We start from the raw sequence: 18801 nt of genomic DNA on the forward strand, positions 1-18801 counted from the left end.
ACTCACAGAACTCAGGAAAATGCTATACTTAAGCAGGAAGGTTACAAATTGGAACCAGCAAGAGGGAGAGATGCATAGGGTGAGATCTGGAGAGTTCTCTCCCACCTCTCTCTCCTAAGGACCTTTATAATTACATTGGGCCCATCCAGATAATCCAGGATAACCTCTCCATTACAAGATCCTTAATTTAATCAAATCTAAAGCCGCTTTTGCCACATACACTAACCTATTCGCAGATTCCAGGGATTAAGACATGGACGTCTTTAGGGGGCCGTTCGATTTGCCTACTGTACCCAGAAATGTGTACATACCTGTTGAGACTTTTTCAGTTTGTATTATTAGAATAACTTTCCATTTAAGCAAATTAATTATTAAGGACTTGATAATCCCCTTAAACATTTTAAGCCAGTGGCTTCCATACATTTTTAACCATGACTGTCAATAAGACATATTTCACATCTTGACCCAGCACAAATAGAATGTATGTGCATGTCTACAGCTGAAATAAGCATTTCATGGAGTGGTACCCTTACTGCTTGTGATACACTTCTCATGTTTTTATCCTATTTCTTCTTGTTTTTAATATTTGTCACAATTTATGGAATTGCTTTCAGAGTTCACTAATATATCCCAACAATTTGAAAAATTCTGTCACAGTGGGCATAAAGCCATGAGGAGAACAAAGTACATGTTTTCCTCATGACTTACGTTCTAGTGGGTATAAAAAGACAAGAAAAAATTAGGAAGTAGCTAGTAAATCAAATAATAAGTGCTGTGGGGAAAAGGCAGGAAATAAAGCAGGAAAAGGCAGATGGGAAGAATCACAGGTGTGTGGGGGTGGGGAGGAGTTATTTCATATTGAGTGATAAGGAAGGCGTCACCCAATTGAGTGACATTTGAGCAGAGACCTGAAGAGAATGACAGAAGGCAGGCTGCACAGCTTTTGGGGAGAAAGCTTTCCACACTGTGTATAACTCTCCCTCTTCCTCTTCAGCGTTGTCTTTGAAAGTCTGCACTATGTTCTGTTTCCGTCTCCCATGTTCTTTCTCAGTTGTACGGGATTAGTTTTCCCTTTTCCACCTCTTTTTACAGAGACCTGAATTACTACCAGGTTTAGAACAGTGAATGTTATCATTCCAGCAGCTTCCCAAATTTACTCGTGGAAGGTAATTTCTATCAGGACCTAGAACACTATTTTCTGCCTACACTCTGAGCTTTTGCAACCTAATTGGGTAGAATCCCACTCATCATAAGCCCACTGAGGAAAAGGTGAGTAGGCTTTTAATTGATGCCACTGTAGGTTGGAATGTGGATTGACTTCATTGCCCTGCAGCCATCTGATTTCAGACTAACAGCTCTCATATTAAACTGTTAGACTTGTGGTTCTAAATGGGTCACATTTACACTTAGTGGATAAGAGCCTGTTGACCCCATTCTTTGCTTCCACTTGCTGGAAAACATAAGAAAAGGATAAATGATGTCTAGACATGACCCATCCCCTGGTTTATTAAGGCCTCAGTGTGAAACCCTGATATTTCTGAACAGAGCATTTACTTGTCCTCATCTCTGAATATTGCTTTTCCTGATAGGCAGCAAGAATCAAAATGAGATGGAGACTCTTCAAAAAGTTGCATTAAAATACTTTTCGCATGAAGAGCTATCCTGCTGGCAAATCTGGAAACAGGTTGCAAGTGATTTAACCAGGTGTCTTCAGAGGAAGAGGTCTCAGTTACTACAAGGCAACTCTATTCAGGTTTCTGAAAACGGGAACGATACAATAAACCATAAAGGAGATAGCTCCAGTTACATTGAAAACCAAGAGTTTTCCATTTTGAGAACCCAAGATTCTTGGGGGAATATATATCTGAGTGAGTCACAGAATCGGAGTAGAGGTAAACAAATCAACATGAAGAATAACCCATATGTATGTGAAGCCTTCATGAAGAAATGGTCACTTAGTGATCATATTAAAACTGACACAGAACAGAAACCCTACAAATGTAATGAATGTGGCAAAAGCATTAGTGATGGCTTCAGTCAGCATTTACCTGTAGGAGAGAAACTCCATCCATGTAGTGAGGGCGGGAAGGGCTTCAGTTACAGCCCAGTGCTTCCAGTTCATCAGCATGTCCACCCAGGAGAGAGATGTTCCAGTCAGAGCACACATCTGCAGACTCTTCAGAGAGCTTACCCGGGAGAGAATCTCGATAAATGTCACGACGCTGGTGATTGCTTCAACAAGAGCTCTTTTCACTCTCATCAGTCTCATCACACAGGAGAGAAGGCCTATCGATGTGACAGTTGTGGCAAGGGCTTCAGTAGCAGCACAGGTCTCATCATTCATTATAGAACTCACACTGGGGAGAAGCCTTACAAATGTGAAGAGTGTGGGAAATGCTTTAGTCAGAGCTCAAACTTTCAGTGCCATCAGAGAGTCCACACCGAAGAAAAACCATACAAATGTGAAGAGTGTGGGAAGGGCTTTGGCTGGAGTGTTAATCTTCGTGTTCATCAGAGGGTCCACAGGGGTGAGAAACCCTATAAATGTGAAGAGTGTGGGAAGGGCTTCACGCAGGCTGCACATTATCACATCCATCAGAGGATCCATACGGGGGAGAAACCTTACAAATGCGACGTCTGTGGGAAGGGCTTCAGTCACAATTCACCGTTAATATGCCACCGGAGAGTCCACACCGGAGAGAAACCATACAAATGTGAGGCGTGTGGGAAAGGCTTTACCCGTAACACAGATCTTCATATCCATTTCAGAGTTCACACAGGAGAGAAACCCTACAAATGTAAGGAGTGTGGGAAGGGCTTCAGTCAGGCTTCAAATCTTCAAGTCCATCAGAATGTCCACACTGGGGAGAGACGATTCAAATGTGAAACGTGTGGGAAGGGCTTTAGTCAGTCATCAAAGCTGCAGACCCATCAGAGAGTCCACACTGGAGAGAAACCCTACAAATGTGATGTGTGTGGGAAGGACTTCAGTTATAGTTCAAATCTGAAACTGCATCAAGTTATTCACACTGGAGAAAAGCCATATAAATGTGAGGAGTGCGGGAAGGGCTTCAGTTGGAGATCAAATCTTCATGCTCATCAGAGAGTCCACTCAGGAGAGAAACCCTATAAATGTGAGGAGTGTGATAAGAGTTTCAGTCAGGCCATAGATTTTCGGGTACATCAGAGAGTCCACACTGGAGAGAAACCATACAAATGTGGGGAGTGTGGTAAAGGCTTCAGTCAGTCCTCTGGTCTTCAGTCCCATCAGAGAGTCCACACTGGGGAGAAGCCATACAGATGTGATGTGTGTGGAAAGGGCTTCAGATACAGTTCACAGTTTATATACCATCAGAGAGGCCACACCGGAGAAAAACCTTACAAATGTGAGGAGTGTGGGAAAGGCTTCGGGAGGAGCTTGAATCTTCGCCATCATCAGAGGGTCCACACAGGAGAGAAGCCCCATAAATGTGAGGAGTGTGGGAAGGCCTTCAGTCTCCCCTCAAATCTCAGAGTCCATCTGAGTGTTCACACTAGAGAGAAACTGTTTAAGTGTGAGGAGTGTGGGAAGGGCTTCAGTCAGAGTTCACGTCTTCAAGCCCATCAGCGAGTCCACACTGGAGAAAAACCATACAAATGTGATGTGTGTGGTAAGGACTTCAGTCACCGTTCACGTCTTACGTACCATCAGAAAGTCCACACCAGCAAGAATCTTTAGAAATGATAAATGTGTTCATGGCTTCAGTGAGGATGCACATCCTAAGTTTTTGGAGAGTCCGTGCTGGTGATAAACTCTATAAAGTTATTGAGAGTGGAAAGGGGTTTCTTCAGATGGAATCTTTCTAACAAATCCTCACTCAAAACGATGATGTACAACCGTAGTAACAGGAATAGAACTCATATTCAGGGGAGATAGGCTGTTACCCTCTTGGTAAGATCCAGTTGATATAAATGATCTTTCAAAGTGAATATATGCCTAAAGATAATGTGTGAAAAGGATATTTGCCATATACTAGCTAGTTTTTTGGGGGTCAGGGAGGGTTTTGGATTATTTTTCCTTTTCTTTAGTTTCCATTGTAGACTTATTTACAGTGACCATCATTTTTACTAAAGCTGTAAAGCTATTAAAAATGAAATGAATAAAATTACTGACTAAAAGTTTCCTGTAGCCAAGAACTCATAATATGATTGCTTTATTTCATGTGGTATATTGGATTAATATTAAGGAATAGATCTCCAGAGGTGAATCTTTGATCTTCAGAAGTAAATTTGGGGCTGGCCCCGTGGCGTAGCAGTTAGGTGCGCGTGCTCTGCGCGAGCTCCACTGCTGGTGGCCAGGGTTCAGATTCCTGGCGGGCACCGATACACTGCTTGTCAAGCCATGCTGTGGCGGTGTCCCATATAAAGTAGAGGAAGATGGGCACAGATGTTAGCCCAGGGCCAGTCTTCCTCAGCAAAAAGAGGAGGATTGGCATGAATGTTAGCTCAGGGCTTATCTTCCTCACACACACAAAAAAGAAAAACAGTAAATGTGTATCTGCCGCAGATGTGTATAAGAGAATGTTCATTGCATTGTTGTTTATAATAGCAAATATAGAATAATCCATTAGCTTGCCAAAGTATTTTATGATTTATTGATCCAGTGGAACACTATGCAAACATCAAATGGGAGAAGGTAAATTTGTAGTTATGGATATTGGAAGAAGTCCAGAATATATTAACCTGGAAAAAACACAAAGCATGAGATTTTTGTGTCATCTTATTTAAAAGAAAGGTATAGATGACTAGGTAGGTATTTATATCTGGTTAACTCTAAATGATGAGATTTTGCTTCATGTTTATTTTTACATTTCTTTAAACTTCCTATTTTGTTTAGGAAAAATAGGAAGTTGTAAAAATTATATAAAATCTCTTATATACCCTTTACTCAGATTCACAGTTAACATGTTTGAACATTATTCTCTCCATGTATGTGAATGTGTGTGTACACACACATATTAATACCTACGTGTACACATTTTTTTAACCCTGAGTATGTTACAGACGTTTTACACAGTTACAGTACAAGTATAACATTCAGGAAAATTTAATATTGATACATAACATTATCTAACCTATAGACCTTATTCCAATTTTATCAGTTCTCCCGATAATATATTTTCACATTTTTGCTGGTCTACAATCCAGTCAAGGATTATACATTGCATTTAGACTCTGTTAATCTGGATCACTACCTCATTCTTCCTTTTAATGATCTTAATATTTTTGAGTGTCTCTTCATTTGGATTTGTCTGAGGTTTTCTCATTATTTGATTTAAATCAGGCATTTTTTTGGCACAAGGATTCCATAAGTGATGTGTCCTTGGAGCATCACCTAAGGAAACATGATATGTTTGTCCCATTGTAGGTGAGGTTAACTTGATTAAGGTCAATGTGAGCTGGGTTTTTTCCACTGTGTAATTACTATTTTGTTAATTACCTTTGTAATAATTTGTGGGGAGATATTTTCTGGTTCTGTAAATAGCTTGTTTCTCAACAAACTTTCCCCCACCAGTTTTAGCATCCATTGCTTCTACCTGCATCATTCCCTCAATATTTGTTAACAAAAACCTGTCGTGTTTGCCCATCATTTACTTTCCATAAATTTGAGCACATCCTTACTCTCTGGCATGGTACGATGCTCCATACTCATCTTGTACTCCTCTGCCCCAGCTGTGGAATTGGCTATTTCTTCAGGATCCCTGGTGCCTCGTAGTGGGGAATGGTGCTTAGAAATCAAGATCTGGGTAATAGATGTGCTCTTTGACTACTGAGAGGATGGAGATGATAGGCGGGTAGATAGGTAGGTAGATAGGGATGTAGGTAGGGAGGTACATAGATAGAAAGAATGATCGGGAGTTCATACTTTTACCACAAATTGTTAATTCAACATCCTAATTTCTTCCTAGCCTTCCCCCATTCCGAATTGCATCTTCGTTCTCCAAGAATCAGAAAATTGGCTCCCAATATTGTCCACATATTTACTGGAGGATGTGGACATGCACCCAGCTAGAACTTGGGGGCTCTGTTGTTCACAGAAGGAGAGACTGGAGTTTTGGACAACTAACGCCAGAGATGGTATTTGAATGGCATAGTCTTCCCAATATTATAACTTTTCCCATTCTCAGGGCGTTGACTCTTTAAACCAAATAAAATATCCTAGTAGACCATGAAGAAAAGTACCTGGTAGAAAAAGAAATCCAAAGATGGGCATGTCTGGGTGAGAACCCTGCGATTCAGGATTCCTTGCAGATACTAGTGCAGCTGGTGTGAAGGAATGGCTCCTTGTGAAGTGTAGGTTGGGGAGGAGTCCTGGTCTGTGGGCACAGCTGATGCCATTGATGAGCCCTGCATTGCTTCATCTGTTTACCCCTCATCCCGCCTTATACTTCTCAGAGGGAGTTGGACAAAGTTCTCAGACCATCAAGGACCACATCCTTCCATTGCTTCTGGAGAGAACTAAAGCATTTTAGGAGAAACTCATGTTAAAGAGACCAAACTAGAATATTGGTTGCAGAGCAGTATAGTGTAATGATTAAAAAGGAGACTTTGGAATTAGACTTTCTTGTTCAGTTCATCCATTTGCTAGCTGGGTAACCAAAGACAAGAAGCTTAACCTCTCTGTTCCTCAATTTGCTTGTGTGTCACTGTGGATGATGATAATATCTCTTAGTTCTGTTGTGAGGGTTAAAACTATATGCCTCGCGTACAGTAAGAGCCATACCGTGTTAGCTGTTATTTTCAACGTAGATGTCATTATTAGTATATTTTTATATTATAAAATTCTAACCCAGAGGTCAGTAAACTATAGCCTGCTAGTCAAATCTGGCCTGTATCCTATTTTTGTATGGCCTGAGAGCTAAAATTTCACATTTTTAAAGAATCGTAAGAAAAAAAAGCAAAGAATATGCTACAGAGACTGTATGTGGAATGCAAAGCCTACAACATTTACTGTCTGGCCCTTTATAGGAAGTTTGCCATCCCCTGGTCTAAGCAAACTTCAGTTTCTCAAAAACCCTTGCTTCTGAGATATACACATAATACATGATAATACAAATATGTATTATCTCAATTTAGCACTTAAACTGCAGGACTTAAACTCTTACCACTTTTAATCTTTTGGAGGTTTTAAAAAATGCTCCAATCAACATCAGAAAACACAACCACACTTCTCATGCAAAGTTCTGACCATATATGAAGCAATATGCTATTATGCTGTTATTAATGTCTAGTTAATCCACATCCTAAAATCCTAAAAATTCTTCATTTTTGCATGTAAGAAAAGTTTGGCTGCAAGAGGTTAAGTACCTTCCCCAAGACAGTGGGTAATAAATAGCACAGCCAGAGTTTGAACTCAGGTCTGTCTGACTGACTTCAGAGCTACTCTTAACTGCCATCTGTATGAGTTAATTGCAAGGCCAGATCCACTAAAATTGCATCTATAGAGCATTCACCCTGTCCAACGTGAATCAATCAAAAATATAAGAATGGGAAATCCGTAGAAAAATACCAAATTTACCTAGGAAGCCTTTTGTCCCATTTCTGTGTGGGCTTTACTTATAATCAATCAATAATCTAAGGGATAGATTTTATATTTCCTTGATTACGTTTCTGACCTCATTAATGCAATTAATTTCCAAACCTTTTTTGTTTGATGACCGACGAGCCAATTCTGAAAATTAACTCAAACTTTGAAAAAGAACAGCCATGTTTAAAGCTGTAACTTAGCAGTTGTAACCTAACTGAATATACCTCTCAGAACTGGAAATTTGTGACTTTGGTAATCCTTTTTAGAAGGACTTATCTAGAATTGTTTACTTGGTAGTTCCCCCCACAAAATGAGGTTTCTTTAAAAATATGCAGCTGTCAGGTAACTTTCCACTTAAAAGTTCTAAATTGCTAAATCTTTTAGCACTTCAGACCCACATCCCTGCTGTTTGGCTTATTTTTGTTATTATTGTATAATTGACATACAATAAGCTGCAAATACTTAAAGTGTTCATTTTTTTAAAGTGTTCAATTTTTAAAGTTTTAATATATGAATGTATCCTTGAAATCATCACCACAATCAAGATAACAAACATATCCATCATTTCCGAAAGTCGTCTCATATCCCCTTTTAAAATCCCTCCATCCTGCTCCTCCTCCATACCCAAGCAACCACTGATCTGCTTTCTGTCACTCTAGTTGCATTTTCTAGAATTCTAACAAATGAAACCGTATAATATAGTATACTCTTCCCCCCCCCCACCCAGAGAGAGATTCATTCTTTATTGTTGAGTAGTATTTCAATTGCATGGATAGACCACAAGGTTTTAAAAATCCATTCACCTGTTGATGGGCATTTGGATTTTTTTCAAGCTTTTGGCTATTACAAATTAACCTGCTGCGAACATTTATTTGTGTAGAAGACTTTGTATGGAGAAATAATTCTTTCATCTTGGATGTATAGCTAGAATGGATTAGCTGGATCATAAGTAGATATATGATTTTTTAAAGAAAATGTCACACTGTTTTCCAAAGTGGTTTTACTATTTTACATCCCTCACCAGCAGTGTATGAGTTTCCTCCACATCCTTGTCAACACTTGTAATGGTCTGTCTTAATTTTATCCATTTTAGCAGGTATGTAGTGGTATCTCAATGTGGTTTTAATTTGCATTTCCCTAAACATATGATGCTTTTTTTAAATTTTTTATTGTTTTGTAACATTGTATAAATTTCAGGCGTACATCATTATACGTCTATTTCTGCATTGATTACATCATGGTCACCACCCAAATACTAATTACAGTCCATCACCACACACATGTGCCTAATCACCCCTTTTGCCCTCCTCCATCCCCTCCTCCCCTCTGGTAACCACCAATCCAATTTCTGTCTCTATGTGTGCGTGTGTGTTGTTGTTTTTATCTTCTACTTATGAGTGAGATCATACGGTATTTGACCTTCTCTCTCTGACTTATTTCACTTAGAATAATACCCTCAATGTCCATCCATGTTGTCACAAATGGATCTGCCATTAGCATATATTTGGTGAAGTCTGTTCAAATATTTTGCCCATTTTTTATTGGGTTGCTTGTTACTACTGAGTTTTGTGGATTCTTTGTATATTCTTGATACGAATTCTTTATCAAGTATGTGATTTGCAAAGATTTTGACCAAGTTTGTGCTTAAGCAGTAGTTTTAAATATTTATAAAGTCCAATTTATCAAATTGTTCTTTTATATTCATGCTTTTGGTGTCGTATCAAAGAAATCTTTGCCTAATCCAAGGTCACCAAGATTTTCTCCTATGTTTTCTTCCAGAAGTTTTATAAGTAGGTTTTATATTTAGGTCTATGATCCATTTTGATCATTTTTGATACCTGTGTGTGGTACAAGGCGTGTTTAGGTTCATTTAAAAATGTGGATGCCCAGTTATTCCAACACCATTTGTTCAAGAGGCTAACCTTTCTCCATTGAATTATCTTTGCACCTCTATGGGAAAGCAATTGACCATATATGATTGGGTCTATTTCTGGACTCTCTATTCTGTCCCATTGATCTTTGTATTTATTCTTTCATCAATACCGCTTGACTTGATTATTGTAGCTTTATATTAAGTCTTTAAATCAGGTAGCATGAGTCTTACAACTTTGCTTTTTCAAAGTTGCTTTAGCTATTCTAGTTCTTTTGCTTTTGCATATAAGTTGTAGAATCAACTTGTTGATTTCTAAAGAAAAAAAAATATTTGCTGGGATTTTGATGGCAAGTGTGTTGGAAGATTTGATATCTTAATTTAAGTCTTCCAGTCCATGGACATGGCATAGCTGTCTATTTTGGTCTTTGATTTCATCAGCGATTTTTGGTTTTCAGAAAACAAATGTTGTCTGTGTTTTGCTAGATCTCTGCTTAAGTATTTCCTGAAATTTTTGTTATTTGTGGCTTCTTTATAATATGTTGTCTGCAAACAGAGGCAGTAACTTCTTTTCCGATCTGGTTTTTTGTTTGTGTGTTTTTTCCTTATCGTACTATCTGGATCCTCCAGAAAGCTGTTGAATGAGAGTGTTGAGAGCAGACATCTTTGCTGTTTTCTTCGTCTTAGGGGGAAGCATTTAGTCTTTTAAGTGTTATATTAACTGTAGGTTTTTGTAGATGCCTTTATAAAGTTAAGGAAAAATCCTTCTATCCCTAGTTTGCTGAAAGTTTTTCATCATGAATGGATGTTAAATTTTCTCAAGTGCTTTTTCTGCATCTTTTAAGGTGGTCATACAGTCATGCACCACATAACAACATTTCAGTCAAGGATGAACCAAATATATGACAATAGTCCATAAGATTAGTACAATGTAGCCTACGTGTGTAGAAAGCTATACCATCTAGGTTTGTTTAAGTACTGTAGGAGAGGAAGAAATTTTCCTCTACCCTTCTAGCTTCTTCTGGCTGATCTAAGAATTAAATTGACATGAGACAAATTAACAGGAGAAAAACAAACAAAAGTTTAATAACATGTATACATGGGAGAAACCCAGGAAAACTGAGTAACTCTCCCAAATGGCTGAAGCCCTCATCTAAACCCCATTCTCAGCTAAAGACGAAAGAAAATGTTGGGGATGGGGAGAGTCAAGGACTTGAAGGAAAGGAAGGCAATTCACAGGTAGGTGAAAAGGAGCAAACATTTGTAAAACATGTGTTTGGCCACACAGAAACAGAAGAACACAGAGGGGGTCCCAACAAACAGGTTCTAGGTTGCTCCCTGACTACCACCTAGTTCATGTTATGCTAAGGTGATAGCTTGCTTCCTGAGACAGGTTTTTTAATCTGAATTCTTTTAGGCAGTTAAAGGGGAAGTATCAAGAAAAACTTTCTGAGTGTCTTGTTTCTTAAAAGTAATCAGCCCCAAATCATCCTCATGTTAAAGACACATTTTGGGGTGGCAAGTTTTGTTCCCCTTCAGAACACTCTAGGATGTTCACACAGTGATGAAATTGCCTAACGATGCATTTCTCAGAAAGTATCCCCATCGTTAAGTGACACATGACTGTATAGTTTTTCTTCTTTAGTCTATTAACATGGTAAATTACATTAGTTATCAAATGTTGGAACAAGACTGCATTCCTGAGATAAACTCACTTGGTCATGATGTATTATTCTTTTCAAATACTATTGTATTCTACTTGTTAATAATATTTGTTGAGGACTTTTACATTCATGAGGGATAATGGCTTGTAGTCTTACTTCACGTAATGCCTTTTTCTTGTTTTGGTAACGTGCTAATGTTGGGCTCATAAAATGAGCTGGGATGTGTTCTCTCCTATTCTACTTTCTCAAAATGTTTTTGTAGAATTGGATTTTTTTTCCTGAAATGTTGGCAGATATAAGCAGTCTAGGCCTGGTTTTGTTGTTGTTTTAGAAGTTTTTTAGTCTTGAATTCCATGTCATTAATGGATACAGGAATACTCTGGTTGTCTATTTCTTCTTGAATAAATTTTGGTAAGTTTGTGTCTTTTTTATGGAATTTGTCCATTTCACCTAAGTTGTCACATAAGGTACAATGCTCTGTATAATATTCTCTTATTATCCTTTTAATGTCTTTAGGATCTGTAATCACATCCATCTTTCAGTCCTGCAATTAGTAATTTCTTCTTTCTTGTAGTTATGTTCAGAGTTTATTGCTTTTTCCTACTATTTTTCCTCTTTCAGTTTCATTGATTTCTGTTTTCCTCTTTTATTATTTTCTTTCTTCTGCTTGTTATGAGTTAAATTTTCTCTTCTTTTTTTAGTTTCTTAAGGTAGAAGCTTAAATAATTGATTTAAGATCCTTTTTTCTCTTCCAATATAAAATGCTCTAAATTTCCCTCTAAGCACTGCCTTAACTGCATCCCACAAGTTCTGATATGTTATCTTTATATTTTGATTTGATTTAAATTATTTTCCATTTCCCCTTGTGACTTCCTTTTTGACCCATGAGTTATTTAACTTCCAGATATTTGGGAATTTTCCTGAGATTTTCTTTTTTGTTACTGATTCTCTTAATTTTGTTGTGGTCTGAGAACATGCTTTGTGGTTTCAATTCTTCTAAATTTATTGCAGTTAGTTATATGACCCAGAATATGATCCATCTTGGTGTATGTTCCTATGCCCTGGAAAAGAGAGTGTATTCTGCTATTGTTGGGTAGAGTATTCTATAAATGTCAGTTAAGTGAAGTTGATTAATAATGTTGTCAAGCTCTTCCGTATCCTCACTGATTTTCTTTCTGCTTGTTGATTAATGAGAATGGTGAAGTTTCCAACTGTAACTGTGGAGATTTTTAGTCTTTCAATCCTATCAGTTTTTGCTTCATACATTTTGAAGCTGTTTCTTTGTGCATACACATTTTATGTCTTCACGGTGAAACTACCCCTCTATTATCATGTAATGTCCCTTTTTTCCTTGGTGTAATATTCTTTGTTTTGATGTCTACTTTTTTGCTTTTAATACCACCACTCTGTCTTTTTTTAAAATTAGTGTTTGCCTGATATAATATAGCCATTCCAGTTTTCTTTTGATTATTGTTGCTTTATTCTCCAATCCAACAATTTCTATCTTGTAATTGGTGTGTTTATGTAATTTATATTTCATACAATTATTGATATGCTTGGATAAAATCTACATTTCTAATTATCTATTGTTTTTTTCTTTTTCTCATGTTATAGCTTTTTACTGATTAATTTGAGAAATTTTTATGATTTCATATTATGTCTACAATTGGTCTATTATTTATATCTCTTTTTATAATTCTTTTAGTGATTACCATAGGATTTACAATATATATCTTTCACTAATCACAGTCTTTCTTCAGATAACGTGTACTTGGGGCTGGCCCGGTGCTGTAGTGGTTAAGTTCGCGTATTCTGCTTCAGCAGCCCGGGGTTTGCCAGTTCGGATCCTGGGCGCAGACCTACTCACTGCTCATCAAGCCATGCTGAGACAGCGTCCCACATAGAAGAACTAGAAGGACCTACAACTAATATGTACAACTATGTACTGGGGCTGTGGGGAGAAAAAAAGGAAAAAAGACGAAGATTGGCCACAGCTGTTAACTCAGGGCCAATCTTCCTCAAAAAATAAAAAATAATAATGTATATTACTTTACTTGTACAATCATATACCAATTCTTTCCTCCAAACTCTTGTGCACTTGTTATCAAACATTTTTCTTTTGCCTGTCCTATAAAGCTACAATACATTGCTACTGTTTTTGCTTTAGACAGTTAATTATCTTTCAGAGCAATTGAAAATACAAATTAAATTAAAATTTTAACTGTTTCTGTAAATCTTCATTTCTTTGTGTGTAGGTTCAAATCTCTGTATAGTATCTTATTCTTTCTGCCTGAAGAACTTCCTTTAATATTTCATGTATTGCTCATCTGCTGCTAATGGATTCTCTCGGTTTTCGTTTGTCTTAAGTCTTTATTCCTCCTTCATTTTTAAAATTATTTGTTTTATATTTGAAATTAAAATTTAATTGGATGTCCTGTTTTTTTTTTTTTTTGGCTTGAGGAAGATTGGCCCTGAGCTAACATCTGTACCAATCTTCCCCTATTTTGTATGTGGGATGCCACCACAGCATGGCTTGATGAGCGGTGTGTAGGTCCATGCCCAGGATCCAAATCTGCAAACCCCAGGCCGCCAAAGTGGAGTGTGCAAACTTAACCATTACACCACCGGGATGTCCCCCTCCTTCATTTTTGAAAGGTATTTTTGCTGGGTATGGAATTCTTGGTTGACAGTTTTCTTTTTCTCTTTCGATACTCCATTGTCTTCTGGTTTGCATTGTTTCTGATGAGAAGTGTTCTGTAATTCTTATCTTTGTTCCTTTGTATGTTTGTGTCTTTCCCCACCTCTTTGGCTGTCTTCAAAATTTTCTCTTGATGTTGAATTTTCTGTGGTTTGAATATGATGTGTCTAGCTGTGTGGGTTTTTTTTAACCTTTTTTATTGGTAAAACTACAAATACAACTATGGAAAACCACAGAAAAATACTCATTCATCTAGAAACTCTTTTATCTCTTACCAGTAAGACTTTTCATGTAATAAACCAAATGACTGAAGGGTGTATATTTTACTACATTAGAAGAGCCTTGTTTGCATACCCTTTGTCATTAGTTATATTTTGTAGTTCAATAATATCATTCATTTTTAAACCCTTTTACTTTAATTCACAACCAAAGAGCAAATTCAGAAAAATAACTCACACTTTCACATAGAACAGTCATGTATGCTTAATCTTTAAAGTTGAGTTTTAACTTAAATGAATATTTCTTGAATTTGTTTTATGTGCATAAAGAAACACTGGAAGCACACACAAAAAAATTAACAGAAGTGTTACATGTGATGCATGGGCATTTGGTACAGGTAAACCTGGGGTCCGGATGGGATAAGAATTCTCAATATGAATTGCTTATATCATTTTAATTTTGAACCATATGACTGTACTACCTAGTGTAGAAAAAAATTAACTGGAAAGAAAAACAATTCTCCAAAAATTCCAATATTGGAGCTTGTTTTTCCATTTGAACAGTTGAATTACTTGATTAGAGTTTCAGTATTCTCTCCTTTATAAAACATATAAGACAGATATACATGCATATTTTCAAATTTACACAAATTTAGAAAGACATTTCCATTTCCCTACAGCTTCGCTCCACAAGAACAGTATTGCTAACTGGCCTTTATGTTTTGACTCCCCACTGGAAGAGCAAAAATTAAACACACATTTAACAACACAATTTCAAAACCTAAGCAAGATCCAATCTACAGACCCCATGTGTCTGATACACTGCTACTCCAAATGATACTTTCATCCCTGAGGGATTACTGTACCTTTCTTTCTTATCAACAGTTCTTCTCTTAGCCCAATATTAATATATTTCAGCAAAGCCTCAGTTTCCCTAGTTCTGCTTTCATCCAGAATGAGAGTTCTTAAAGAGCCCATCTCTACTATTAACTAACTCCAGCCTTCACAATGGACAGCAGTGAAGATATGGTTTCTTTTCCTGAATCCCATTATTAGAACTAACTTGAAGTTGACACCAAGGACATTTGTTCATTTTTTTCTCCCCAGCGTTAGCTCACTTGTCCATGCCTATGTTCCCCCCGCACTCAGTTGTATTCCCTCCTCCTTGGGGTTACAGAGAACTCTATATCACCAGGTGTTTAAACTACAGGAGTTATTGCTACATTCTGCTCCCCATTCCACTCCAACTGTACTTGAAAATATTCCCATTTTTAAACCAGGTAAACTGCTTTAAGAATTGCAGAGTGATGTCAGTGAAAATGATGGAGTAGGTACCTACAAGGGCCCAGCCTCCACAGAAACAACAACAACAACAGATAAAAAATTGTTGGAATCAACTTCATTGGAATTCTGGAAAATAACCAAACGTTTACGACAACCCAGCGAATGCTGACTTGAGAAAACAGCAACTTAAAAATGGTAGGGGAGCTCTGTGGCATTTTTACTTGCCTTTGCTTCACCTCCTCCCCAGCTGAGTGATGGTCTGGAAGGTGACAGCCTACATTCCCAGTGTAGGACCCTGATCTTTGGCTTCAGAGGAGGCAGAGCTGAATCTCGTTCTCAAAGAATTGTGTTTGTCTGTTTTGAACTGCCTGGGGCTACCTGAAGGACTGATGCACGGTGCTTGATTTTGTTTCACCTAACTTGGAACTTGTTCATGGTGGAAAAGCAGCTAAATGGAGGATATTCCTTGAAAATATTGAAAGGCAAATCGACAACCCACTGCCATCTGTGGGAAGAGATTACAGTTGAGGCGAACAATAGATAGGCTGAGAGCCTGGGAGGAAAAGCTGGAGAGAGAGATTCTGTGGGGGAAGTAGGGCATTGAAAAGTTCCCTATGTATACCAGGAAATTTAGAGAGCCATGCCCATGTCCAGGGTAGGACGTGACTTCAGAAATGACCTGACAAGACCCCAACCTTTCTCCTCTGGCTGATCTTTGGCTGAGCGAATCAGAGAGTGAAGGCTAAGGCAGAGTTGTGAATGGCTTGGCTAAGTGTTAAAAGACAACACAGAGCCATTATGCAAAGATTGGGAGAGGATTTTTTCCTTTGTTTTTTCTTTTCTTCTTCTTTTTCTCCTCCTTCCCTTCTCCCTGTCTCCCTTTCCTCCTCCCCCTCCTCCTTCACCACCTCCTCCTCCCCACCCCTCCTCCTCTTCCTCCCTCTCTCTCTCTCTGCCCCCAACCCCAGGAAACCTCTGTTAACACACTAGCTCAACACAAACGAAAAGAACAGAGACTTTAGAGACCATACAAGACAGAGAATACAGTTTTTAAAAGAGTTTACTGTCAACCAAGTATCCTACATCTGGCCAAACAATCCTTCAAAAATGAAGGAGAAATTAAGACATTCCCAGATAAACAAATGCCGAAGGAGTCCATCACTAGTAGACCTGCCCTACAAGAAATACTAAAAGGAGTCCTTCAGGTAGAAGAGAAAGGGCACTAGATAGTATCTTGAAGCCATATGAATGAAGGAAGAACACTGGTAAAGTAACTACATAGGTAAATACTACAAAAGCCAGTATTACTTTATCTTTGGCTCATAACTCCTATATGATTTAAATGCATTAAAATAAAATGCATGAAACAATAATTATAAATCTATGTTAATGGGTATACAATATATAAAGATGTAATTTGTGACAACAAAAACCTAAAAGGAAAAAGAGGGGTATGGGAGCAGAGTTTTTCTATACTATTGAAGCTACGTTGGTATTAATTCAAAATAAATTGTAATACATCTAAGAGATTAACTGTAACTTCAGAGTATTTATAAAATAACTAAAAACATACAGAAAAGGAAATGAGAAGGAAATAAAAATGATACATTACAAAAAAATCAATGATACACAAAATATGGAATTAACGGAGGAATTGAGAACAGAAAGATAAGACATATGGAAAATGAGTAGCAAAATAGCAGAAGTTCTCTTCCTCATCAGGAATTAATTTAAATGTGAACAAGTTAAACTTTCCAATTTAAAGGCAGAGATTGGCAAAATGGATAAAACAACATGATCCAACTATATGCTGTCTACAAGAGACTCACTCTAGAGCCAAAGATACAAATAGATTGAGTGAAAAGATGGGAAAAGATACTCCATGCAGATTATAACCAAAAAGGAATCAGAGTGGCTAGACTAATATCAGACCAAATAGACTTTATGTAAAACACTTTACAAGAGACAAAGGAGGATATTGTACACTGATAAAAGGGTCAATCCCTCAAGAAGATATAACAGTTATAAACATTACACACCTAGCAACCCAAAATATATGAAGTGAAAATTGACAGAAATGAAGGGAAAAATAGACAGTTCTATAACAATATTTGAGACTTCAAATATACCACTTTCAATAATGCATACAACAACCAGATAGAAGATCAATAAGGAAATAGAGGTCTTGAAAACACTATAAACCAAACACGTAACAAATATATCCACGTATATATGCACTCCACCTAAAATTAGTAGAATACACATTTTTCTCAAGTGGATGTGGAATATTGAACAGGACAGACCATTTATTAGGCCACAAAACAGATCTCGATAAATTTTAAAAGATAGAAATCATACAAAGCTTATTCTCTGACCACAATGGAATGAAACTGGAATCAATAACAAGAGGAAAACTGAAAAATTAAACAACACACCCTGCAAAGCCAATGGGGCAAGAAAAACAACCACAGGGAAATTAGAAAAGATTTTGAGATGAAAACGTAGGTCCACAGTGGTAAGGAAAGTTCTCAGGGCTGTATTTTTCACATAAAAGATGGTTGATCCATCTTTCTTTCCTAAAATTGACTCAGCCTGGGAGGTGGGGCAGCTGTTGCTGTGGCTCCTCTGACTGATCCTCCGCCTCCCTCCTCCAGGCCACCAGCGCTGCTTGGTCCTGGCTGTCCTGGGACTGGCTCTGCCCCACCACATCCCCCATTCTGGCCACAGCCCAGTGTCCTGCATTGACCCAGATGTCATTGTGATGTGATTGTAGTCACATATAAATTGAAGTTCAGGGAAGACCCACCTCCACTGTCACTGCACTTTTCTTTGAAACCTGTGGATAGATAGAGAATTTATTTTTTCTAATTGACTGAATCCTCTAATTCTCTCTCTCCACTTCCTTTTCCCTCCCTCTCTCTCCCTCCCTCCCTTTCTCTCTATTTCCTTTTTATTTACTTTTTGGTAGGTGACAGAATTAAAATCAACTTATAGACTCTTCAAAGAAAGGTATCTATTGCCTGTCACCTAAATTAATTTTGTCCATATGAATATTCAGTTGTTCCTATACCAGTTACTGAAAGTTTTCCTCGTTCCCCACTACTTTGCAGTGCTACTTTTGAAGAAAATCAAGAATCTATATATAATTAGATGTATGTCTTGGCTCTCAATTCCCTTTGATTGGTCTGTTTTTCAATAATTTTACCAACACTACACTGCTTTAGTTACCATAGCTTTGCAATGAATCTTGATATTTGGTAGAGGACGTCTTCTCATTTTGTTCTCTTTTAGGGTGTTTTGGCAGCTTCCAGTAAGGGTAATTGGAGATACAAAGAGAATCACCCACAAAGTGTTCTTTCTAAAAAAATGAACCTGAATCAAATTGAACTTCTAAATCTAACCATTCATATACAGAATATATGGAGAAATATGTGTAACAACATGAATGAAACTGTAACCAGGAGCCCATTTAGAGCCAGTTCGAACAGATCCTATCTCTT

General features: G+C 37.6%; 1 protein-coding gene across 1 annotated transcript in view; it reads left to right on the top strand.

Moving 5' to 3' along the window:
• LOC131397585 (zinc finger protein 227-like) overlaps positions 1-18801 on the top strand; it is a 50232-nt gene that overhangs the window by 8197 nt on the left and 23234 nt on the right. Inside the window, exon 7 of the mRNA XM_058530697.1 lies at positions 1590-3712. Coding sequence (XP_058386680.1) covers positions 1590-3712 — 2123 coding nt within the window. The remainder of the gene's footprint in view (positions 1-1589; positions 3713-18801) is intronic.

The sequence above is a fragment of the Diceros bicornis genome, chromosome 34 (genome assembly GCF_020826845.1).
Source record: "Diceros bicornis minor isolate mBicDic1 chromosome 34, mDicBic1.mat.cur, whole genome shotgun sequence".
NCBI classification, from domain to species: Eukaryota; Metazoa; Chordata; class Mammalia; order Perissodactyla; family Rhinocerotidae; genus Diceros; species Diceros bicornis.